Source organism: Cervus elaphus, chromosome 15 (assembly GCF_910594005.1).
Source record: "Cervus elaphus chromosome 15, mCerEla1.1, whole genome shotgun sequence".
In the NCBI taxonomy this organism is placed as follows: Eukaryota; Metazoa; Chordata; class Mammalia; order Artiodactyla; family Cervidae; genus Cervus; species Cervus elaphus.
Window position 1 is genome coordinate 66,757,895 of NC_057829.1, and position 25,952 is coordinate 66,783,846.

At 42.1% G+C, this 25,952-nt stretch overlaps 1 protein-coding gene across 4 annotated transcripts in view; it reads left to right on the plus strand.

Moving 5' to 3' along the window:
* CNNM2 (cyclin and CBS domain divalent metal cation transport mediator 2) overlaps positions 1 to 25,952 on the plus strand; it is a 165,466-nt gene that overhangs the window by 132,644 nt on the left and 6,870 nt on the right. The window contains exons 2-7 of one of the 4 annotated variants that reach the window (XM_043925225.1): positions 2,261 to 2,404; positions 5,272 to 5,409; positions 7,423 to 7,592; positions 17,046 to 17,139; positions 21,751 to 21,816; positions 25,567 to 25,751. In XM_043925225.1, the coding sequence (XP_043781160.1) occupies positions 2,261 to 2,404; positions 5,272 to 5,409; positions 7,423 to 7,592; positions 17,046 to 17,139; positions 21,751 to 21,816; positions 25,567 to 25,751 (797 nt within the window). Of the gene's footprint in view, positions 1 to 2,260; positions 2,405 to 5,271; positions 5,410 to 5,614; positions 5,680 to 7,422; positions 7,593 to 17,045; positions 17,140 to 21,750; positions 21,817 to 25,566; positions 25,752 to 25,952 lie in introns of those variants that run through there. The other 3 variants (XM_043925226.1, XR_006345298.1, XR_006345299.1) reach the window with 3 other exon arrangements.

The following is a 25,952-nucleotide window of genomic DNA, read 5'->3' on the forward strand; positions in this document are numbered from 1 at the left end:
TGAATATTTGGATGTTCTTTGACAATAACCCAAAACTCCCCAAGTGATAGTTTCTTTAAAGTTAGTTGCAATGTAGCATCTGAAACTATGCCAGTGGATTTGTGGTGCCTGTTCCATTAAAATCTTTTGGTCTGGAATCTTCCTTACAAAAGAATTCTGAGTAATGTGTGTAGCTGCTCCCTGACTCCAAGACAGAGGGCTTAATTCCTACCATTCACCCTCCCTGGGGGTGGGCTAGACCAAATGACTTGCTTCCAAAGAGTAGAATGAGTACAAGGGGAAAATTGGTAACTTTTGCAGTGGAGAAACCTGGGAAAGACTACCTTGGCCACATAGTGACCGTGAACGTCACCTGTGATGATGTGAGCCCTGATGTCATGTAACGAAAAAGCTCATAACCCCAGTCTAATTGTGAGAAAAACATCGGAAAAATATGTCCAAATCAGAAGATATTCTGCAGAGTACCTGACCAGAACTACATGATTGTCAAGCTCATGAAAAACAAGGGCAGACTGGGAAACTGTCACAGACCAGAGGAATCTGGGAAGACACGACAGCTAAGTGTAGCGTGGTCCTCAAGATTGGATACATGAACAGAAAGAGGACATTAATGGAAAAACTGGTGAAATCCAAATAAAATCTGGAATGTACTTACTGTTACCGTATCAGTGTCAACTTCTAGTTCTGATGAATATATCATAGTAAAGTAAGGTGTTAATAGTGGGAAGGGGAAATTGAGTAAAGGATATACAGGAACTCTGTCTTTGCCACTTTTCTGTAAATCTAAAATTACTGCAAAATAAAAAAGTTTTTAAAAATCCACTGTTATGCATTGCATTCTGAATAAATCGTTTATCCATGCATGATTTGGTAACATCATGGCCATAGTCATTTGGAGAATACTGGTTCATAGAGATAAACAGATCTTTGAACTGTTGACACATTTTATTGTTCAGTACTTTACAAATCACATTTGTTAATAGCGCCACCTGTCTCATCAGGTAAGTCTTCACTGAGAAGCTGTCAAGTTTCACCGTGGTGGCTACAAGTTTCCCGAAATCCTAATTTTCCTTTGAAAGCTCAGATGTTATCTTTAGCAGTGAACACTGCTGTTGTTTTCCTGACTGTAATAGGCTCATCATGTTCATTTTCAAGAAAATGTCTGCCAAATATCCAAGTCTAAATAACCATAGCTTGGTAGTTATTCTTTTAAATAAAATGTTTGGTGAAAAAATTGATCCAACTTGCAACTCAGTTTGCATGAGTCCTTTTCCTCAAAACAACTATCATACTTCAGAATGCAACAGAAATGTTTTATGGTACTTCTCAATTTGTCATGTACAATATTGAAATACAGGTCCCAGGAATCAAGATTTAATGAAGCTGATTACTTCTACTGCATCATCAAGGATATTTTTCCCCCTCTGGAAAAGAATTATTTTACAGTTTTTAATTGAAATACAGTTGATTTACAGTGTTCTGTTAGTTCCAAGTGTACAGCAAAGTGATTCAGTTTTATGTACATTTTAAAATTCTCTTCCATTGTAGGTTCTCATAAGGTATTGAGTATAGTTCCCTGTGCTATACAGTAGGTCCTTGATGGCTATAGATTTTATGTATAGTAATGTGTATGTTTTAATCCCAAACTCCTAATTTAAAGGTTATTTGAACAGATCTTCCCCCTTTTACTCTGTGTGTGTGTGAGTGTGTGAGAAGACAGTGACCACTAGTAGTGACCTATTACTACCTCTGCCTTGACTTGTGCTGAGACACTTTTATACCATTGGTGCAAATACCAACACAGTAGAAAACTCCAGGAACATTTTAGTAATCTAAATGAAAAGGATTTGGCCTTTCTGACTTTCCTAAAGGGGTCCTGGGTACCCCTAGGGGTCCACAGACCACACTTTGAGAACTGCTGTCCTTAAGTAAAGCAGCAGTTGCTAAATGGTCACAAAGGAACAGCTGACATAACCAGACACCAACTCCATTTGGAAGCAGATGGCGCCATGGTGGTACCTGGTGTGTAGACGATGATGCCGTTTTGGCTTAACTGGTCTTACTTTTGATGGCCCATGAAGCTTTTCCATTTGCTTGTGGACAAACATTTCCAAACCATTTTTAAATGCTGAAAGGTAGACTTTGATAATCTGGTATCTGTGTTTGCTGCTGTTTTTAACATAGTCCTTTATAAAACTTCATTCAGGAAATTCATAAAATCACCTCTGAAAATTACCTCTTTTCTTTCTTTTCTTTAAAGGTAAATCTCACCTGGCTATTGTGCAGCGAGTAAACAATGAGGGAGAGGGGGATCCATTTTATGAAGTTCTGGGAATTGTCACATTAGAGGATGTGATTGAAGAAATCATCAAATCTGAGATTCTAGATGAAACAGATTTATACAGTGAGTATCATTGCCTGAGTGTAATTTTCCAAAACCTTTGCTTTTATTTGCCATGTTTTTTTGTGAGTCATCGGACATCTCTCCAGCTGTTGTCTGTTTCTAATTATACACGGTGTGTGTAGGCTGGGTACCACCTACAAGTATATACCAGTCCTTCCACCACAGAGGAAGAAGAGGCAGGTCCTGTAATATCAACTGGCCATGTTTTTTTTTTTTTGAAAAGCCAACTTCTTCTGAGCTGGGCATTACTTGCCCTGAACAGAAAACAACATTCTTGGCTTTCATTTTACACAGTTAGGCAAATTGTTTCAGTTAAGTTTCTGTCTCTACTTAAAGTCATAATTCAAATGCTTAAAAACTGAGAAGAGTTTCTGGATAGCAACTGTTGAAATTTCCTTGTTCTAGTACCCATGCGTCAGGATAGAGGTGAAGTTTGCAGGCGTAGTTTTGCTGGGGTAGTGTTCTCACTGCAGAGTATATAGCAAAAGCAGGACAGGTTAGAATACACAGTAAAAGTGTGTCTTTCTTGTTCTCTGTCTCTCTGCCTTTTGGAAGATGGGCTTGGCTTGGGGAAGGTGGGTATCCACACCTGTTTGCTCAGGAGTAGGCTTGATCCTGGGGCTTCCCAGGTGGCGCTAGTGGTAAAGAACCTGCCTGCCAGTGTAGGAGACGTTTAAGAGATACGGGTTCGATCCCTGGATTGGGACGATCCTCTGCAGGAGGGCATGGCAATCCACTCCAGGATTCTCTTGCCTGGAGAATTCCATGGACTGGTGCATTGCAGTCCTTAGGGTCACACAGAGTCAAAAACAACTGAAGTGACTTAGCACACACACACACACAGGCTCGATCCTGGGCTGGGCATTGAACCTGCATTCTGTCCTATTAAATCCACAACTGTTGGATTTCCTCAGCCTCACTCTTAGCAAAGTAATACTCTTTTTTTTTTTTTTTTTTAATTTTTTTATTAGCTGGAGGCTAATTGCAAAGTAATACTCTTTCAAGAGTTTCTTAATGCCAAAGATGGCCCAAGGCCTGAGATGTTAGGGGCTGTCAAAGGTGGTATGGAGAAAGAGAATTTGGGCTCTTTGTGCCCTGTTGGGCTTTTCAAGCTTGAATTGGAGGGGAAAAGGGACCGTTCAGATGGCCTGGAGCACCAAGGACAAAGCCAGTCTTGCTCAAAGCAGAGTCATTTTACTCAGTCCTTCCATCCACCCTTAAAAAAATTTTTTTTTTTAATATTTAGCTCTTGACCTGCTTCCCAAATGGATCTCATTTTTTCCCTCACATCTGTATAGTGTTCTTTAAACAACACCAGTCCCTATGTGTTTTATCCTTTTGACTCTTGGAGAATAATCAGAGCTTTCATAATAGAGAATATTGTTAATTGTGTGTTTACATTCTTTTCATCCTTCCTCACAGAGACTGTTTAATACCAAGTGTGTCTCTGCATATTTATGTGTTTCCCCAGGGGTAATCCTCAGTGTAAGAAAGATAATCTAGACATTTATGTGCTTTTATGTTTACCCTTCAGCTCACTTCTTTTAAACCTTGATGAGACTGATTTCATACATGGCTTCCTGAGATGAGATACTGAACTTGTGTTTCAAGGATAGTCTTGATTCAGTTCAGGGATGATGACGACCTTTGACATTAGACAATGATTCAGAATGCTTGCCTTGATTTTTGCTGCCTGACTCTAAAGAGAATTTGGGACAGAGGAAAATTCCAGGTTGTGATTGCCTTCTCCCCAGGACAAGCCTGATTAGCCATCACTGTTTTGCCTTAGGCATGAAATGGTAATGTAAAGACTCATGATTCTTGAGGGGGGAAAGCAAGCAATTAGGATCTCGTCTCTAACCTAGTTTTTTCTTGATCATTACTTTGTCCAGAAATACTCAGAAGTTTTGCGTTTGACACCTTCAAGATCAAGGATTGGCAAACTACAGCTTACAAACTAAAAAAAATTTTTTTTAACATTTTTTCAGTTGTTTAAAAGTCAAAAAATATTCTTTTGTGACACGTAAAAATGATACAGAATTAAAATTTTCTATCTGTAATAAAGTTTTACTGCAGCACAACCCTGCTAATTCATTTTCACATGGCTTCTTTTTGCTCAACAGCAGAGTTGTAGTTGCAACAGAACATACATGGCCCGCGACCCTGAAATATTTACTGTCCAGCCCTTTGCAGAGGAAATGTGCTGACCTCTGTTCTGAATCACTTCCTTCGTATTTGCTTGACCTTGAGGGTCTCATGGTCTGGGGTATTATTACTAAAATCAACAGACATTATTAAAAAGCAACAGATTATATTATTAAAATCAATCACAAATAATCACTGTTCTGTGAAAGTGTTCTTGTTTATTTCTCGAGGTTGTGTGTGTATGTGTGTGTGTGCGCTCTTTCAGCAGAGGCAGGCACACGCCTTTCTGTCTTCTGTAGCACGATTGCTCTTCCTGCTGTGTGGCAGCCTGAGTAGTAGGAGCCTGTGTGTGCTCTGGGCTCATGTCCTGTTGCTGTGTGGTTATGTAAAGGCTCTACGAGGGGAGGATTTTTGTCCATAGCTGCCCAATAGTAGTACTTAGAAGGGCCCTGTAGATCTTCCCAGCGTGTGTCCACAGTCACTCCTAATCACGTTACCTGTGATTGCGTACTGTGGATTGTGTCACAGCCACGCCTGTGCTGCACTGATCCGATGAGGGTTCTCTGTCCCCCCACCTCCACGTGCTGTTTGTATGTAGCGTGCCCACCATCTGGAGAGTGAGCTTAGCCTTTCCAGTATATCATGTCATTTTTCATTCAAAAAGAGCCCTGATCTAATGGAATGTGTTTCCTTACTTTTTCCTTTTCTCATTCCTCCCTCAGCTGATAACAGAACGAAAAAGAAAGTGGCCCATCGAGAAAGAAAGCAAGATTTTTCTGCCTTTAAGCAGACAGACAGCGAGATGAAGGTTAAAATATCACCACAGCTTCTCTTGGCCATGCACCGTTTCCTAGCAACAGGCAAGTGCCGCTTATCACAGTTTGAAATCTCTGCCAACCCTGGAGCAAGTTTCTCACCCACCACTGACTGGGGTGGGCTGGGGGTGGAGCCTGGGAACTGGGGTGATAAGTAATGCCACTTTTGTGTTTTGTTTTTTGTTTTTTTGTTTTGTTTGTTTTGTTTTGTTTTGTTTTCTTTTTAAATTCTCTCCTCTCCTATGTTCAGTGTCGGCATGAACCCTCTGAGACATTTACCAGGGGTGGACCAGTAACTTAAAATTGGTCTGAAAGGTAAGGATGAATGTTAGTGCCACACTGCATGTGAACGGTAGGCCAGGCCATCCGCTTCAGCTCAGTCCAGGGGAGAGCCAGCTGGCGGAGCAGGCGGACAGTGCATACCAGACCCCATCTCGGTGTGTGTCAGACATTGAGTAGCTCTCTCTTCAGCTTGCCTCGGAAGAACATTTGGACATCAGTGGTGACACAGGTGCTATGATTTGCAATGAAAAACAATAAATTCTCAAAATTAAATTTTTACCCTTTCTGGTTGTAATGAAATCAGAAATCCTCAGAACTCTGACATAGATTTCCTGATGGCCTCTTCAAATCAGATTGTTAACTCAGGCCCATTCCAGGAGGCCAGTGTTCACATTACTAAAACCACCAACCCAGCCGGCAGTGACTGCTCCAGGGAGGTCAAGGTCGAACGGACTTGGGAGACTGACTGACCCTGCTCACATCCCCAGATGGCTCTCTAGGCGAAGGGTGAGCTCTGTTGGCCAGGGGGAAGTGTGAGAAAATCTGAGAGTGCCCAGTGGCCTGTAGAAGACGTCTGTGTCCAAGATGGGCAGCCAGTGCCTTTCAACTGAATGCAGTGTACTTGAGATATTTTGAAAAGAAGGCTAACAGCAACCACGTGATGGAATGTTACACACTCTTTAAGATCATTTTTTCAGATACCTCGAAAGCCTCATCATATATTTATCACATGTGAAAATACTTAGTGTAAAGTAAGAAGAAACAGTATAAAACCATGTGTACACAAGATCATCCTTGTATTTTTTAGTGTACACACACATACGTACATGGCGCTCATGCCTAGGTGTGGTATGGGAAAGAAATGCTCACCAATTGCTCAGAATGGTTATGAGTGGTTGGTTTATAGGTTTATTTTCTTCTTTCTCTTTTTCTATATTTTCCAAAACTTCTGCGATGTACTATCTTATTTTGTTATTACAAAAGTCACTGAACTAATGCAGAATCTATAGGTCTCACATATAACATAATTAAAAACATTTTAAGACATGTGAACAGTATCTTTATTTCTGATAATATTGTTCTTCATCATTTAAGAACCACAATTTAGATGTTATTCTACTCTGCCTCAGAGATACCATAATGTCCACTTTCAGTATAGCACCCTTAAGTCAGTAACTTGGGGTTTTGTTATTTTAAATGAAATCACTATCTTTATCAATTCAGATCAACATTACTTTTTTGAATAGCAAGCTGGAGTGCATGTTGATGTGTGCACGTGCCTTGCTTTTATTCTGAATCTCTACCTTCCTCTGTTTCCAGACTTTCTCAGGGTAGTCGATGGGAGAGTGAGATGTGAGCACTGCGTCTGAGCACCTGGTACTAACCCACGCCTAGACGCTTCCTGACCTCTGCTTCTTCCTGTGGCTGTTGTTGGACAGTCAGTCTTTTGTGGCCTGTTGCAGGGTGTCCTGGCAGTCATGGAGCCTGCTTCTGGTTGATTTTCCTTTGTGTCAGTCAGAAAATGAGGGTATTTTTTTTAATAATACCTGAAACCAGTGACAGGTTGAAAAAGAAAAATTCTAAAGCAACAAACATGGGAATTCAGCATTTTCTAATTTCTCCCAGGTTATCTGCCCCCAGTGGATCACGAAACGGAAGTCTCATTAATCCATGCTGTATTGCTTCGATTCCAAGTATTCTTTAAACACTTTAATCACTAGCATCATTTTTTCCATCCATTTGAAGTGTAATATCAAGTTGTGTTTATATCTATAGAAGTAGAAGCATTTAGCCCATCCCAGATGTCAGAGAAGATCCTTCTAAGGCTGCTAAAGCACCCCAATGTCATCCAGGAACTGAAGTATGATGAGAAGAACAAGAAAGCTCCAGAATACTACCTCTACCAGCGAAACAAACCTGTAGACTACTTCGTTCTCATTTTGCAGGTCAGAAGTATTAATCAATAGTTGTTTGATCTCATTGAGTACCCACCCTTCCAGCTCTGAGGAAACTTGGTGTAGGTGAATGGGTGTCAAGGATTGCACACTTAACTTCTGGGGTGGCCTTATATGTGGGAGAATTTCATCTCCCTGTTTTCATATCTACAAAAGCAGTGTTGTTAGTTACTTTAATTTCCAATACTGATAGGTACTTGGTGATTGCTGAGGCATTGAGGCATTCCTTTGAAGAAGGGTGAATTCAGGTGTTTGCTTGTTTTTTTTGGAAGAGTTTGGGGAATTAACTATGTATGTCTAAATCCTGGCTGGACATTTGAAATGTCAGTGTTGTGAGTTCCTTGGGTCTTCTTTTCATTGTCTTTTCTTTCTTCCACCCCTCGTTAAGACTTGGCCTTACACAGCTTCTTAGAGATTCCTTATTATCTCTTAATGTTGTCAAAATAATCCATTTATTGGGTTGGCCCAAAAGTTCATTTGGGTTTTTCCGTAAGGTGTTATGGAAACACCGAATGTATTGTTTTTATTTCTGGTTACTAACCAGATTCTGTTTTAATGAGCAACTGATGGGTAATCACAGGCTCTCATGGCAAATTGTTACTTACCTCCTTCTCTACTGTAACATAATCCACGATATAAGGTGAGAAGGTCCCTCCATTCTGAGCCCTCTTAGAGGGGCTTCTGTGCTTCAGTTGACAGGAGGCCCTTGTTATCTCACAGTTTCACTTGGTAGAGCACAGTTCTTGGCATGGAGATCAAGATGCATAGTACAAAGAACAGTGTGCTAGTTTTATTGATTTCTTATACCTCTTTAGTGAACAATTACTTTTATGGGAATTCTGAGTGTATTTCAGCACGAGAATACTACCCCTTTTAGCATTCTCCTGTTTCTTGGTTACTTCCTAGTAAGAATTGAAAGGATCTTTCTAAGAGTATAATTAGCACTTGGTAGGCCCATCTACAGTTTGCATCTAAGCAAGTAAATTAACTAAAGTCCTTTTATTTGAAAGTAACTTTTATCAAATGTCTAGATGTTAGAAACTCTGGGAAGTGTTGTGTTCATGCCCCATGTTTGGCCTGTATAGTGAATTCTGGATGCAGATGTGAGGAGCTGTAGAAAAGGCTGGATTAACTGGGTATATGCTGCTTTCATAGGGTGCTTCTTGGAAATTTCTGTTTGCAGGATTTCTACGTCAGTACCCTGATGCTTCTACTAAACTTAGTCTCATTCAATCCTGAGCTGTGATTTTTGTTTCTCAGGCGATAGACAAGCTTGAAACTCTGAGGGGGCTATTGGGAACTAATTTTATTTATTACAGTGAAGGAGTAAAGCATTCATGTTTCTCATAAAAGGTCGATATGAATATTCCTTAAACCTAGAGAAGCTAAATGACATTAAAGACAGTTTATTTCAGAGAACTCTGAGGATTGACATTGTGAATTTCAGTAATAGTAGAAACTCTATGGCTTTCAATTGTCAATTTTCATATAGTTAGCATTTATGAATTCTGATTCGTTAATGCTCTATTGGTATGTAATAAAGCCATTTCCTGGCTGATGGATCTAAAAGTAGATTTTATGGAAGAGGGACTTCATAACCTTTGTCCCTTTATAAGTAAATCTTTAAAGATATTTTTCAGAAGGCTTTTATGTCTATGTAACTATATTTGAATACCTGTGTCATGTTAAATAATTTTGCAAATGTGACAAGTTCTTGGAACTGATGATGTCATGAGGGTTGTATAAAGATTTACAGGATTTATGGAGGTGTTCAAATTAGAGAGTTTGGTGAAAGTCATGTTCTTGTGAGCCAGCCAGTTACTTGAGGTACCCAGAGTATGACAAAATGAAATATAATACCCTGTCAGTCTAACATGTGCCCAGTCGCTCAGTCGTGTCTGACTGTCTGTGACCCCATGGACTGTAGCCCTCCAGGCTCCTCTGTCCATGGGATTTCCCAGGCAAGAATCCTGGAGTGGGCTGCCGTTTCCTCCTCCAGGGATTCTTTTGGACCCAGGTATCAAACCTGTGTCTCCTGCCTTGGCAGGCGGATTCTTTACCACTGAGCCTCATGCGAAGCCCCATACAGAGTATAGTCCAAGCTAAAATATCACTAATCCATCATTGGAAATTCATGCCAGGTTATTGAATATGTTCCACTGTATTTTAAGAGCATTTAACTAGTAGAAAGCAGCAGTAGTTGCCTTCCCTTCCTGCCCTCTTCTGAAGACACTTGAAAACTATTATCAAATTATTGATGTCTGGAATATAATTATAAATAGAAACATCATTTTGAGTTTAAACCCTAGATGAAATAGTTTAATTTATTCAAAGGGCAAACCACTTAAGTAAGCTTAATTAAAAGAATATCCTATAGGTTATGGGGCACATACCTCCGACTACAGATGAATAAAAAGGCACTTTCTAGTTTTATCTGAGAAAATAGTTTTTTAACTAAAATGTATTTTGATAAAAACACAGTAAGTAGTGAAAGAAAATTTTATTGACTCTACATACCTTAAATAACTTAATAAAATAATGGAAATGGATAGGAACATAATTTTGATGGAAAAAGTTTTTCTACCATCATAATAAAGGAAGAAAAAATATTACTTTTAAATTGTGTACATAATAAAACAAAATTAACCAAGTTGAAGATTAAATGTAAAGCCAGGGAAATACACTTTAAAAACATTTTATGTGACTTCATAAAAATTGGTCATTTGCTGTCACATGTAAATTCTAGTAAATTCAGAAAGAAATTTCATAAAAACAATCTGCACAGATCATAATGAAATAAAATTAAACAAAAATGCATAATTGAAAAGTACGGAGCTATTTTAAAATTGTGGTCAATTTTCTTACAAAGATATGTATATAAGGCATAAAACAGACAGTATAATATGTTTTCATTTGTGTTAAAGAAACCTACATTCTTCCTTTACACACACATAATAATCATTGCCTCTGAGGAGGAGGTTTGGAGGACTAGGAATAGGGTGGAAGGGAAACTTGCTTCTCTTTTTGAATTTCCTTGTGTATGTACTACCTATTTGAATATGTAAAAATTGTGAATTAATGGCAAACTAAAAACCCTAAGTAGCAACTGAATTAGGGAGAAAATATATAGACTTCATAAAATACATAAAATATCATAAGACTATTAAATAATACTGTATACATAATATGTCAAAATTTTAAATTTTATTTCTCTAAGTATTTGCATAAGAAAAAAGATACCTATGATTTTCTGTAATAGAAAAAGAGCAAAGCAACAAACTCAAAAGAACAAATTATAGATTATCATGAAAATAACTTTTAAAATGAAAAAACTTTATATATCATAAACAAAATCAAGATTGGTTCTTCTAAAAGATGAACAAACTCAGTATTCTTATGCCATAATTGATGTGATAAGAGAAAAAGCAAAACTAGAAGTTCTCCCTTGCCCCCCCCGAAAAGCAGCTAGAATCAAAAGAATCGCTTGGGGGAAAAGTTGAGACTTAAAGAACTCAATTTCTATATTACACAAATAGAAAAAAATGATTTGACAGTCAGATGCATTCTTTAGGACATGGCCTTATCTAATTAAGTCTGGTACTATTGTGGGCCAGTCTCACTTATCCGCATTGATGGAGAATTCCTAAATAAAAAGATAGTAGTTAGAAACCAACAGTAGACCCAAAGAGTTATTCAGTGTGACTGAATTAGGATTATTTTAGAAACACAGGGCCAGTTTAATAGAAGGACAACAAAACTAAAATATGCCATGTTAGTTAAGAAAGCAGTAAAAGAAAAAATCCTTATACTATCGATAGTTATCAAAAAGGCAACTGACAGAGGTAAACATCCATTCTTGATTTTAGAAAACAAACCCCTCCCCTCCCCCAAAAAAATCTCTGTAAAAATCCATGATGAACAGTGAACAAAAAAGACAATACTTAATATCATTTCGCCTGTTATTTGGGAAAGGAATTTTAAGCCTTCAATATCAAACCTTCTCATGGAGTTTTGAGTTGCAGGATCTTATGTGTGTCTCAGTGGATAATGTTTCCTCACTCTTGACTCATGTACTGATAACACAGTCACATTCAAGAAAAAAATTAGCTACCTAGCGTCAACCCTACTTTTTTAAAAAAAGTATGTATAAATACTGGGTTGGCTAAAGAGTTCATTTGAGTTTTTCTATAACACGTTACAGGAAAACCTCAACAAACTCTTTGGCCAACCCAGTATAAAACCAATATAAGCTCCTTTTGAACCCTTTGAGCTGAGAACTCTTGTATAGAACAATAAAGAGAACAAGTTTGTAATTAGCACTTTAAATGCGTAAGTGGTGGTATTTGGCTGACAGGAAAGTGCCAGTGGTCCCAGACTGTTGCTCTTGCATCCAGCGCACTCAGCTCCCCTGTGCCTGGCGAGGACGGCACCCTCCCGCCCTGTGCTCGGCTTGAGCTGCTTAGTATGTTTGTACAGTATGTTGTGCTGTTAGTTGGCCTCTGCTGGGTGTGACCGGATTAGTTCTATGTTTAGTCCTCCTCTGCTGCTTTCTCTTTGGCTCAGTGTTTCTCACACTTCAGTGTGCTTGGGAATCTCTTGGGGGATTCATTACATCTCGGGTGGAGTCTTAACAAGCTCCCATTTGGATGAGAAGAAGGCTTAGCCGCAGTGATTCATGTAGTAAGAACAGCTTCCTAACAGAGAAGTTGAGCAGTAAAGGCAAGTGCTGGCACTGACATCTGGTGGTAGCATTTGGTCAGATGATGGTCAACCAGATAGCCTGAAATATGTGTACATTAATTTTTGACCATCAAAAAAAGTTTTTTTCAATTTAAGCATTCATGAACTTGCTGAGTCCCAGGACTACATCTGTGGACTCCAGATTGAAAAATATTGCTTTACAATGGATGGGTGGTGTTCCTCTTCCTATTGGGTAGGGCTGGTGAACACAGCCTGGCATTTGTGCTCCTGGCATTTAATGGTATCTCCCTGTAGGTGTCAAAGCCTACTTTGTGATGATGATTTGAAGAACAGAAAATAAAAAGAGAACTCAATTCCAGAGTGAGCAGGAGACCAAGTAACTGCTCTGCATATGGGATCTGAGGGTCTTCAGCCACAAGCCCATGGCCTCTACCGATCGCTTGACCTCGTTTGTGCCAGTGAGGACAGCTGAGGCTTCTCCCTTGAGGCCAGGTCCACATGACTGCTGAGCACTTTGTGGATGCTTGGAAACTTTGAAAGGAGTTACACCTTTTTCCAAGGAAAGGTGGGATCCTACGGGAGCCACTTTACTCGAGGAACCAGCTTTGCTTGGGACAGTGAAGCCTTCTTCCTGTTTGTCAGTTTACCCATGTGATGCCCCTTCTTCCTTTGGGAGTCTGTCCTTCCCTGTCCCAATTTTTTTTTTTTTTTTTTTGGTAACAGGCTAGAGCAAAGCCATGAATGTTTCAAAAGTAAAATTGATACGTAGCCCCTTCCCTATATAGAAAGTCATTATCTGAGAAGTTCCCTGATTGAGTTTTGAGCCCAGCAAGATATTTATTTCCTCAAAGGGCAGCCCTGTTTTGTGTACTGGTTGGTTTACTTGAAAATGTTCACTTTTCTGAGTCATCGACACACACAGATGAATAAAAATGTGTTCACTGGATGTTTTTAAAACTTGCCAGTCAGGAAAGTCTCACTCTAGAGAAGGAGGGCTGAGTGGTTTTGGGGGGTTGTGGAATCACAGAATGTTAGAACTGAAAGAACCATAGGGTTTGTCTTCTCTGCTGCAGTTTTATAAATGAAGCAAGGTTAGCCTAGGGTTAGCCTAGGGCAGCAGTTCCTAAATGCTGATACTTAACAAAGTTTTCTCCAGTTTGAGGCAAAATGAGGGGAAAAAAGGACAGTGGCAATGAGTTCTTCATGAAGCTGTGTATATTCAGTTTGTTTCCCTGGTGGCTCAGTTGGTAAAAATATCTGCCTGCAATTCGGGAGACCTGGGTTTGATCCCTGGGTTGGGAAGATCCCTTGGAGGAGGACATGGCAACCCACTCCAGTATTCTTGCCTGGCGAATCCCCATGAACCGAGGAGCCTAGTGGGCTACCATCCGTGGGGTCACAGAGTTGGACACGACTGAGCAACTAAGCACACATTCTGAAATTATGTATTTTCTATATTGGGGATTAAAATATCTGGGCTTCTGTGAAATCATGGTCTTACCCAGATAGCTGTGTGTTTAAAAAAAAAATCTCTTATGAAATAAAAATGTGGCAACCCTCTCTTTGTTCCTGAGGAGGAAGATGGATTTTCCTAGTTTTGGGGATCCAAGCTGGGAACCACTGAGCTAGCATACCTGCCTTTAATCTGATGGATCTAGACTCGGCAGATGCCACAAGGAAGATAGCTGATCCTCCTCCGCCTGTCAGCCTACCTTGGGGAGAAGGGAAAGATCAGCCGAGGGGACTGAGAATCTTTGAGCAGCTATCCTGGTCTAACTGACAGCTTTTGGGGACTCTCTCTAGAGGCCAGAATGCCCAGAGGTTCCAGAGCTGATACCCATTTGCAGGGACACAGAACACAGAAGGCCTTGTCACTTGTTCTTTAAAAAAAAAAAAAAAAGATTAAAAGATCCAGATCAACAGGCGGTTCATAAAGATGGACATCATTATGAGTCTTTACGGCATTTGATCCTGCCTCCTGATTTTCTGCGTAGAAATGCAGGTTACGAGATGGTCTTGCAGCCCCTTTTGAGTTTACAATCACCAAGGCAGACATTTTCAAATAGTATTTATGTGCATCCTAGCTCCCTGATACAAAATCAAGGACTAGTCCATGACGAAATGGATAAATAACTAAAGGTGTCCACCAATGGACACTTACCATCTGTTGCTTACCATCTCTGAGCATTGTCCTTCCCTACCTCTCCTAGGGACCCTGCCTCCCATTCTTTCCCACCAGCGTCTTGGCTTTTGCTCCCTGAGTTCCCATCTCTCTTCCCTCCACTAACTGTCCTCCCTTTCTGCCTGGAAATGGCAACAACCCACTCTAGTATTCTTGCCCGGGAAATCCCATGGACAGAGGAGCCTAGCGGGCTATGGTCCATCGTGTTATGGAGTCAGACATAACTTAGCAACTAAACAACGCCGACAGAACAGCCCTCGTGAGCCCCACGACGCCCTCCTCAGCCTGCTGCTGTCTCCCCGCTGTGGCCCTGCCTCCCGTGCTTTGTCCTGCCTTTCCATCCATTGTCTGGTTGCTTCCAGAAAAGACCCCCTCAGGCCGCAGTGCCGCCCTGGTGACTGAGACCGTCCTTCACTGAGGTTCTCCCCTCCTCTCTGCGGTGATGCGGCCGTCTGGTCCTACCTGTGTCTGTGGTTTCTCTTTTTCCTCCTGCTCTCAGTCACCGTCTGCAGTTGCTCCTTTTCTCTTTCCACCCACTTTTCTCTCTCACATCACCATCTCCAGTTCTGACCTCTTCCCTGACCTTTGTTCTTCCATTTCAGCCTTTTTGATGGGCTCTTCGAGAGGTCTTGTTTTCTTGAAGGGCATTCGTCCTCTCTTCCCAGCTCCCGTCACTGCCTTTCCTAGTGTTTCCACCTCCACGCATGGAGTCCCCATTCTTCAAGTCACTCAGAGCAAACTTTGCTTGAGATTTTTGACACCCCGCTTTCTCTGCTTATGCTTTTCTCACTTACGGTTTCACTAAATTACGTTGATTCTTTATCCATGGCTCCTCTTATGATGATCTTTTTCCAGTCCTGTGGTTACTGCCTTTGTGTACGTCTAGACTTGATCTTCCTGAAACCTGCTCTAGAACCTGACTGTGCTAGCCCATTCTTCAAGGAGCTCCACAGTCCCACCTGCTCACCAAACTCTCTTTTCAAACCCGTCTCCCCTTCTTCCCTGGTAAACCCACTGAGCCTGCTGTTGCCAACCTCTGACCTTGTCACCATTCCCCTCTCTTGGCTCAAATCCTCCTCCTTAGATTTTCCTTCCTGTGTAAAATTTGTCTTTATACGAGAACGGGAAGTAATTTTTTTTCTCTCTCATTGAACTCCTTATATTCTTCTTGTCTTTTTCCTCATGTGGAGTTTTTGCTCACTGCCTTGTATCATGGCGTTCCGGTGCTCTCCCCTTACCCTGAACTGTGTGCTCTTGGAGCACAAAGGCTGTCTTCTCACAAGGCTGCACAGCCTAGCCTATAGGACCCTGTGTGGTCAGGGTTTTAGCACCTTTTGCTTTGCAGGTTGATTTTGTATTATAGCAAGAGAATTGGTTGGAGATTGATAAAACTAGTATTTTCCATCGAGTGAAGGAAAACCTAAAAGAGAGACAACAGATGGTTTTCTGAGGAAGGGATTCGAGAAAAGACTTCCATAAATGGGAATTTAGTGTAGAATAAAAGGGAGTGATCACAGTGATAAGAGTTTGCATTCGTGGGTGACAGTGTAGCATACTGATTAAGAGCTTGTTCTTGGGTCACGTCATCTTTCTGAGTCCCATTCTCCTGATTTATATGAGGGTGATAATTGTGTCTGCTTCATAGAATTGTGAGCATTAAGTGAATTAATAAAGCAGTGTGAATTGTTGGCACAGTTCCTCTTCAATAAATGGTAGCTTAAGTTTTGTTTACCCGTGGTAAAGAATGCACCATAAAGGTACACTCTTATCAGAGAGGCAAGAATTACAGGTAAGATGAGCAAGAACTTTCCTGACCCTTGGCTTAGAAATCTAGAATACAACTTGCTTATGAGGATTTTCCAGTAGCCCAGAAAAATGCATGTTGATATCACCTACCATGAAAAATTATGGTGAACCCTAAGGCTGGGGGAGTGAATAAAGCACAGCCTGTCCCAGAAGAAATGGTGAGAGTGAAGAAGTTGTGGTCAAGTTAGAGGAAGGAAAGAGAAGGGAGAACCTTAGAAGAGGTCTTGTCCTAACGGAAGGACATTTCCTAAGGTACTTTTCCAAGACAAGAGAAGTACCACAGTGTCACGGTGCCTCTTGGGTGTCTGGATGACCAGGGATTGGCCTGTGCGGTGTTTGCTCAATTGGTCACGACTATGATAGGGAGAGAAGAGTGAGTTCTGCCCTTAGGAGCTGGTTTAGTCCTCCCTGTTTTATGGTCACAAACCATGTTGGCCCTTGACCCTGACTCTGCTCCGACTCGGGCTCCCATGGGACTGCCTGGGTGACGGTCACAGAGCACTTTCTCAGTGTTTGTCCCATGAACGGGGCAAGAGCCCCATCCTTCTATCCTTGGGAGGGCTCTTGAATCCATGAACTGGGGTGCTGGGGACTACTAAGTGAACTCATGGAAATTAAACATCACACTACCATCGCCAGTGCATCTCCAGCTAAGTCCAGTTTAGACCAAAATCTGAGGAAGGACTAAGTCTTGCATAGGATTTACAAAGGTTCATGTAAGTAGGCTGAAAATGCCCCCTTTTTCCTTTTCACAGGGGAAAGTGGAAGTAGAAGCTGGAAAAGAAGGTATGAAGTTTGAAGCCAGTGCTTTTTCATACTATGGTGTGATGGCCCTTACAGCCTCCCCAGGTGAGTGTCCTTGTCAGCCTCAGGGCAGGGCTAGGTGTCAGTAAATAATGCCCTGTCCTGTCACTTTTATCTCTGTACCTACTGGCTAAACACAACACTTGTTTCTTTACTTTATGAACTTTTTATTGAAGTGGCATACAAAAAAACACTGCTCACCTTGTACATATATACCTCTGAGCATTTTCACAAACTCAGCTCTCCTGTGTAGACCAACTCCCAGATCAGGAGACAGAAAGGGCATCACCAACCCTCAGAGGAAATTGCACCCTGCACCCCACCCCGCCCTCCCCTTTAGTCACTGTCTCCCCAAAGTAACCACTGTCTTGACTTCTGAGCCTTGACGAGTTTTGCCTCTTTTTGAACTTCAGGTTGGTGGAATTATTACACTGACTTCTCCCACCCAGTGTTGTCCTGGTCACCTTCATCTGTACTTCTGTGCAAGCTTACACACTTTCTTCTCGTTTCTGTATAGTGTTCCATAGTGTGAATATACACCAGTGCGTTTGTCCTTTTCGGTGCTGGTGGACACAGGGGTAGCTTCATGTTGGAGGTAACTGTGAATTGTGTGGCAGCAGCACTGCACACGTCCCTTGGTGAAGACACTTCTGTCAGGTCTATATGTAAGAGTGGAATGTTGGGGCCCGTGTTAATAGCTATTGCCCCACAGTTTCCTGGAGTGGCTGAGGAGTTCCCACATGCCTGCCCCTGCTAATGAGGGTTCCAGTTGCTTTACGTCCACATGTCCGCCACTGGATACTCTTGAATCTTTTAGGTGTTAACTATTCTGGACTTTTAAAATTTTCATTTTTCTGAGGATAATTGAGGTTGTCGATATATATCTATTGCCCGTAGCCAGTTCTTCTTAAATAGAGAGCTGGCCAGTTAAGTCGGCCAAGTAAGGGTGGGTGTACCCTCAGGGTATCTATCCAGTGCTCTGACACACGATGCCAGAAAGCGGGGTCTGTGCTAGCGGGAATGTGGCTGCAGAGACTTGGCTCGCCTCTGGAATGGGATTTGAACGGTCTCTCTGTAGCTTCCTTTGCTTTAACTGGGCAGGCAGGTGGGCTTTCCTGGTAGCTCAGCTAGTAAAGAATCCACCTGCAGTGCAGGAGACCCCAGTTCGATTCCTGGGTCGGGAAGATCCCCTGGAGAAGGGAGAGGCTCCCCACTCCAGTATTCTTGCCTGGAGAATCCCCATGGACAGAGGAGTCTGTCAGGCTCCAGTCCATGGGGTCAAAGAGAGTTGAACAGGAGTCAGCACAGCGGGGCAGGCAGGTAAACAGGGCCTGGAGTGCCACCTTGTGGTCAGGCTGCCTAATGACATGCTGTGTGCTAGGAAATACCTACCTTAAAAGCTCAAGCTTAAAAGTCACCCATCAAGAGTGCTGTCACTTCTGAAAACCAGTCTCGAAAGGGGAGGGGACATCTCCAGACAAGTCTGTGTTGTGACCTTGGTCCTCATTTACTGCACCACGCAGTGTCTCAGGCACCCAGAGATGTTACGGTTAGAAAGTAAGAGAAAGGGCAAGAATTCTGAGGTTCTAAGCCTCCCCTGCCCCCATCTTCTCACTGCCCTGGTGCAGGTTATTGAGTTCCATGGGCCAGCATCTCCATTGTCAAGTGCCGACTGACACCCAGTGTGAGCACAAGCCTGTCGAATCCCACGTAATTAGTAGGTGTCTGCTGTGAACCTGAAGGTGATCTGTTTTCACTGCTAGTGAGAGGGCAGGGACCTTCTTTTTTTTTTTTTTTTTAATTAATTATTTATTTATTTAAAAATCATAAACTGCATGTATTTAATTAAAATCATACATATATCATGTATTTACTGTTCATCAACTTAGTTTAACATTATTATTTTTTATTTATTTTTTAAAAATTATTTATTTATTTTACTTTACAACATTGTCTTGGTTTTGCCATACATTGACTTGAATCCGCCATGGGTGTACATGTGTTCCCCATCCTGAACCCCGCTCCCAACTCCCTCCTCATCCCATCCCTCTGGGTCATCCCAGTGCACCAGCCCCAAGCATCCTGTATCATGCATCGAACCTGGACTGGTGATGCATTTCACATATGATAATTTACATGTTTCAATGCCATTCTCCCAAATCACCCCACCCTCGCCCTCTCTCGCAGAGTCCAAAAGACTATTTTACACATCTGTGTCTCACTTGCTGTCTCGCATAGAGGGTTATCGTTACCATCTTTCTAAATTCCATATATATGCGTTAGTATACTGTATTGGTGTTTTTCTTTCTGACTTACTTCACTCTGTATAATAGGCTCTAGTTTCATCCACCTCATTAAAACTGATTCAAATGTATTCTTTTTAATGGCTGAGTAATATTCCATTGTGTATATGTACCACAGCTTCCTTATCCATTCGTCTGCTGATGGGCATCTAGGTTGCTTCCAAAGGGACATTCTTATCTAGGTCAAGAAGACCTGGGTGACAGCCTGAGTTCCATCATTTATGGGTCTCCCAACTGAGAAAGGCCCTTGGCTTCCTCACTATTAAAAGGATATGAGCTAGTACAGCCGCTATGGAGAACTGTGAAGATTCCTTAAAAACCTGGAAATAGAACTGCCATAGGACCCGGCAATCCCACTGCTGGGCATACAGACCGAGGAAACCAGATCTGAAAGAGACACGTGCACCCCAGTCAGTGTTCATCGCAGCACTGTTTATAATAGCCAGGACATGGAAGCAACCTAGATGCCCATCAGCAGACGAATGGATAAGGAAGCTATGGTACATATACACAATGGAATATTACTCAGCCATTAAAAAGAATTCATTTGAATCAGTTCTAATGAGATGGATGAAACTGGAGCCCATTATACAGAGTAAAGTAAGCCAGAAAGATAAAGACCAATACAGTATACTAACACATATATATGGAATTTAGAAAGATGGTAATAATAACCCTATATGCAAGACAGAAAAAGAGACACAGATGTACAGAACAGACTTTTGGACTCTGTGGGAGAAGGCGAGGGTGGGATGTTTCGAGAGAACAGCATCGAAACATGTATATTATCTACAGTGAAACAGATCACCAGCCCAGGTTGGGTGCATGAGACAAGTGCTTGGGCCTGGTGCACTGGGAAGACCCAGAGGGATCGGGTAGAGAGGGAGGTGGGAGGGGGGATCGGGATGGGGAATACATGTAAATCCATGGCTGATTCATGTCAATGTATGACAAAACCCACTACAATATTGTAAAGTAATTAGCCTCCAACTAATAAAAATAAATGGAAAAAAAAAAAAGGATATGAGATCATCTCCTGTGATTGTTAGAATCTGATGATACTCACACAAGGGCTTTGTAACCTTTAAGGCACAAGAAGAAATGTTTATATTAACACAAGTAGGTGTTGAGGTTGCAACTCTTGCTTAGCAACCGTCCTCATGTTAGCCCCAGGTTAGCAGAATCAGTGTGTAAGATGGCTTTGAAAAGAAAGCTAGTCCTCTATGTAAAAATGTAAGTTGTACATTTTTATTGGTCACTAGTTCTTGAAACCTAAATATTAGCCCAGTTTATACTGAACTATGGATTCATATAGGGGTGAATCACATTCAGAAAAGGAAGAGCAGGCCTTCCATACAGAAAGCATGTGGGGCTGCAATAGCCTTATCTAGTATGCAAATACCCAGAAGGAAGAAAATTTCATTAATAGCATCCTGCTTACTACAAAAGCCCAGCATTTTGCTTGACTTTATAATTAGGATTCAGGGTTTTGTATATCCATTGAGAGATGCATTAGTATTGTAATCTCAAGATAATGTTTCTATTTGTTATTGTTGATTGCCTAGAAAACCCTGTGATAATCAGTTATCAAGTCCTGCCCAGTTATTTGTCAAATTATATCTCAATTAAAAAAAAAAAAAAAAAAACCTGCCCAGAAAATATGGCCCCTGCCTGGTAGGGCGAATTGTTTGACTTTGGTCTGCCACGCCCAGGAAATCTGCATATGATGTTCTTTATTTATTGGGTTGCCCAAAAAGTTTGTTTGGGTAAGCGCTTATGGGAAACGAATGAACAAACTTTTGGCCAACCCAGTACCTTCCTCTGATACTTTGAATTGCTTTGGAATACTTGGCAGTTTCAAACAATCCAGTCAAAGTTACAATCAGACTAATTAAGAGTGTAAATGAATTGAATAACTAATTGCTTGGCAGAGACAGGGATGCTGTAGGCTGTGCAGCGAATGAACATCGGGTGTTTTGGCAAAAGCGTCTTGGGTCATGCTCCTGGGGCAGATGACGGGTCAAGCTCCCAGTCTATGTGGCTAGCTGTGATTGAAGTCCTTAAGAGCACGTTTTGAGCTATAACCTGCAATTGGGTATTAATGGCTTAAGAGGTTTCTAGGTTAGTAAAGAAGCATGAGAGTGGAATTTCTCCCAATTTCAGCCTCCCTATACTCCTCTTCCTGGAAAGCAGTGTGTGTTCTCTTGGTTTATATAATATCATATAGGCTTCTGCATATCTGGGACCGAACACTCATATGGGTAGAACAGGTATCCACTCCTGTCCCCTGATTACAGAGAGCTCCTGTCTTGCCTTTTGAAACAGTCTCACCCTGTTTTTCTCCATTTTTCAGTTCCTTTGTCCCTGTCTCGTACCTTTGTTGTCAGCAGAACAGAGTTGTTAGCAGCAGGTTCTCCAGGTAATTCTGCATGTTTCCTTTTCATAATTCTTCTGATTGCCTCCCTTGACCCCACCAAAGCCCGGCTGGCCAGGTCTGCTCCTTCTGTTCGGTTAAGGCCATTTTCAGTTTTTCTTTGAGCTCTTAAAGTCCATGGTTCTATGACCTAAGAGTGAGCTACCCAGGAAAGCGTTAGCCCTCAACAGACGGCAGAGAGGGTTTGGGAGCTGGGAAGGGAACCTTGAAACATGAACAGCGACGACACTGGGGAAAGGAGAGTGGTTCTAACGTGAGTCACCAGCATTCTCTGTAAGTCCCACCCACACCGCTGACCTTGGATTTTCGTTGCTGCCCTTTGGTTCTTTTGGTGACCTCAGCAGAGTCATGGTGGGTGGAACTGCAGAGGCCCCAAACCTGAGGATTCTTCTGCACAACACATTCAGCCAAAAGGCTGGAGGACTGTGAACTTTCCTTGGTTCTCCATCCTCGGAGGCCCTAGCATTCCTGTTTCTGTGGTCCTTTTTTCGGATGTCCACGTGAACGAGGTGCACGTATTTCCACCCTCCGTCAGGCAGGTGGCCCCACTTCTCCTGTCTCGCTTTCTTCCTTTTGAAATTAGTACAGTGCACATTCTTAGCAAGATACTGGTTCTTGCCCCGCAGGAGAATGTGGTCATGCCTTCCTAATATGCCCAGCTGCTAAAGAGAACGGCAAAGCTTTAATCTCTCTTTAATTAAAATTGCTGGGCTTTCCTTACTTGGTAGTCCAGTTTTTCTGTATTTTGTTCAATACAGCTTATATTTTAAAATCTGACTGAAATTTGTATCTCCTCATCCAGTTTCAGCAAAAGTCTAAAATGCCAATACTTGGTAAAGGAGGCAATATTTACTTGTCTTAGAAGAAACATAATATTTTTCAGGTCTTTGTTGTTAAGAGTTGAGGGTGTTTGGCCGTAAGATACTACTTATCAGGCTGCTTGACTCCAACTAGCTGACAGAATATACGTATGTACATATGTCTACACATACATGTGTATACATAAACATGTATTTATTTATATGTGTGTTGGTATTTTTTTCTCCCCTTTTTATTTGCTGGCATCTGCTACTGATTTAAAATGTCCTAGTTACTGAAGTAAAGTGACTTTTGGATGACGCTCCTGGAAATGTCGTTTGTGTTTCACTTTTTCTTAGAACTTAGCGATTTCATAGTTCAGCCTGTTCTATCTGATCTAGTCATAAGAAAATCCATTTTGAGGGTCCAGGCCTTCGGGCTGCTGGCATTACAATAAGATACCTGATGAATGGGGGTTGAACTACACCAGTGATTTGCAGCCAGTTCCACACAGGGCCTTGGTGGCTCTAAGGGAGGAGGCTGGGATCTTTCTTTATTGTGTCTTTCTAGCTTACTAGCTAATGAAAGGATTCCTGGGTAGGATGAATAAAATAAGCCAAGACAAAAAAAAAAAAACAGAAAATTCTGAGAAGGCGTAAGAGCAATTAAAATTGATTTTTTTTCATAATTATCATCATAAAACCTTGGCACATAAATTTGGCAATAAAACCTGCACTGGGGGGTGGCAGCTTGAAGTCTTTGTTATCTTTGGGTGTGAAGACTTGCACATTTCACCACATGCTGATAAAAGGTGAGTGTGCCGGTTTCTACTGAGTTGCAGAAAAGGTCCTGGAAAACAGTCTGTTGCTCTGGACTGGCTGTGATGCTAGGCAGTGGTTCTCTGGCAAAGGGGAGGGTTTATCTCTCAAAAAACAGAGGTCGGTGGGCTGAGAGAAAGCTAACTTGGAGTCTAGATACCTTGGGAGACCAGAGAAATTACCCTGTAATCCTCCTCAGGAGAAAAGTAACAGGAGATTGAGAAGCAGAAAGCCTCATGACAGCGATCAGGCAATGCACAGGGTCTGATCAATAAGAAAAGTGCTCTTAAAATGTTTTCATTTATTTAAATTTATTTTTTGGCTGTGCCTCACGGCTTGCGGGATCTTAGTTCCCTGAACCTGGGGCCCCAGCAGTGAAAGCGCTGAGTCCTAATCACTGGACAGCCAGAAGATTCCCAAATGTCTTGTTTTCATAACATTAAATTGAAACTCAAAGAAGTAAACACCATTTCAGAAGTATCTGTAGATTTGGGGCTAAAGCCTGGGGATAGAGTGGGATCCCTTGTTTCACGGATAGTTGTATCTGTCAGCCTGTGCAGAGTTACCGGGAGTGCAGAGAAGCTTGATCCTGAGGGTAGGAGAGTGGTGGAGAGGTCCGGGGTGGTGCTTCAGGGAAAGACTATAATAATGTTAATGAGGCTCATTCATGGTGTCAGACACCATGCTAAGTGCCTTACCTTATCTAGTGTTGACTCATCCTCAGACCTTACAAGCCCGGGTGCTGTTACTATTTGCTTTTTATAGATCGGGAATCTGAGGCTTAGCAAAGTTGGGCCATCTGATCAAAGTTAGGTCACCTGCTAAATAGAAGATATCTGATAAATTATTAATTTGCCTTGTTCTCTTAAGTGGAAGCAACAAGAGGAAGTGCTGTTGAGTTTAATTTTGACCAACAATGGAAAATTGGCTCCTGACATGAAAACTATAGAGAAAGTTGTGACATGAAAATTTTAGGAGACGGTGAACCCGTCATATGAGCTTCCTTGAGTTCTTGCCATGTTTTGTTCTGCTTGTCATATTTAAACAGGGACTTTTGCTCAACGGTCTCTCAGATCGTGGTCCGGATGGGCTAAGGAAAGATAAAATGCGAGGTGAATGGTTGAATTATTTGGCCCAGTGAAGAAGAGACTTCAGAGAACTATCTTCAGACTCCTCAGGGCTGTTCCAAGTAGCAGAGGAGTGGAAGTTACTCGATAGAGCTCGGTAGAGTGGAGAGGCTGTCATTGAAGTTGAGGAAGCAGATTTTGATGGCTCTGATGACAGACTTTGCAGTCGTTGAAGGGTGGGACCAGCCGAGAGCGAGTCAGAACCACATTGGAAAGAGGAGCCAGCCATCAGATGGGATAGTAGGGCCCCTTCTATCCTGTGACATTGTGCAATTCAGTGTGGGCACTCGGTTGATACTTGTGCAATAGGTTTGACTAGGAAAGCAAAAATGGAAGAAGCCTTGGTGAGGGGAGGTGGGTTTTATCTTTAATGAAATGTGTTAGAAGCTATGGTGAATATGCCTTTAAAAGCAGCAACATTTAGACTCACCTGGATTTCCTTTCACTTTGTTTTAATGAGAGAGTTCATTGAAGACGGCCCCAGCACCTAAGCTAACCTAATCAAACCTTCTAAAGGGGTTTGGTGTCTCCCAGGGTGCTTAAAATCCTGAGATGTCCTCAGGCTGCCTTTCAGGGATTTTACTGGGGTCAGAGGCAAAGATAACAGGTTTGTCTGGGAAGCATGGACAGACAGACCTGTTTTGATCCTTTAAAAACATGTACTGACTTAGGAGCATTCTCAAGCGTTTTTGTTCCTAGCAAACTGATGCTTTGCTGCCTTCTGGCAGCCCAGGCCTCTATCAAGTAGCTTCTGTGTCTGGGGCCCCACTTCCCCTGACATAGCGTGCAGCCACGGGTCTTTGCTTATTGGAGACTCGGTGTGTTCGTGTGGATGGGGCTGGGAATCTGTTGCAGGAGAAGCTGTGAGCACGCTGTCAGAGACCCTGAAGTTGAACTTGTTTATTACTTTACTTGGAAAATAAAGAGCTGACTTTGAGTGACATCTGACTTCACTTAAAAGGCGGCTGGGTTTTTTTTTCCTCCTTTTCCAGGTGAAAACAAGTCACCTCCTCGCCCGTGTGGCTTGAATCACTCAGACTCTCTCAGCCGCAGCGACCGAATTGATGCGGTAACGCCGACGCTGGGGAGCAGCAACAATCAGCTCAACTCTGCATTCCTCCAGGTCTACATCCCTGACTACTCAGTGCGAGCCCTCTCCGATCTCCAGTTTGTTAAGGTGAGAGGGAAGGGTGGCCCGGCTGGGCCTGGCAGGGGAAGGTCAGCTTCCCTCGTGAGCAGGTGGCTCCCCAACCCCTGCATGGAGCCTTCCTTGGTGGTTTTGCGGGGGCCCTGCCTCCACCGGGGAAGACATTGATCTCCCTGACTCTGTCCAGTGAGCTGCCAAATCAGATGTAGCTTTTTCGGGCAATGAGAGCTG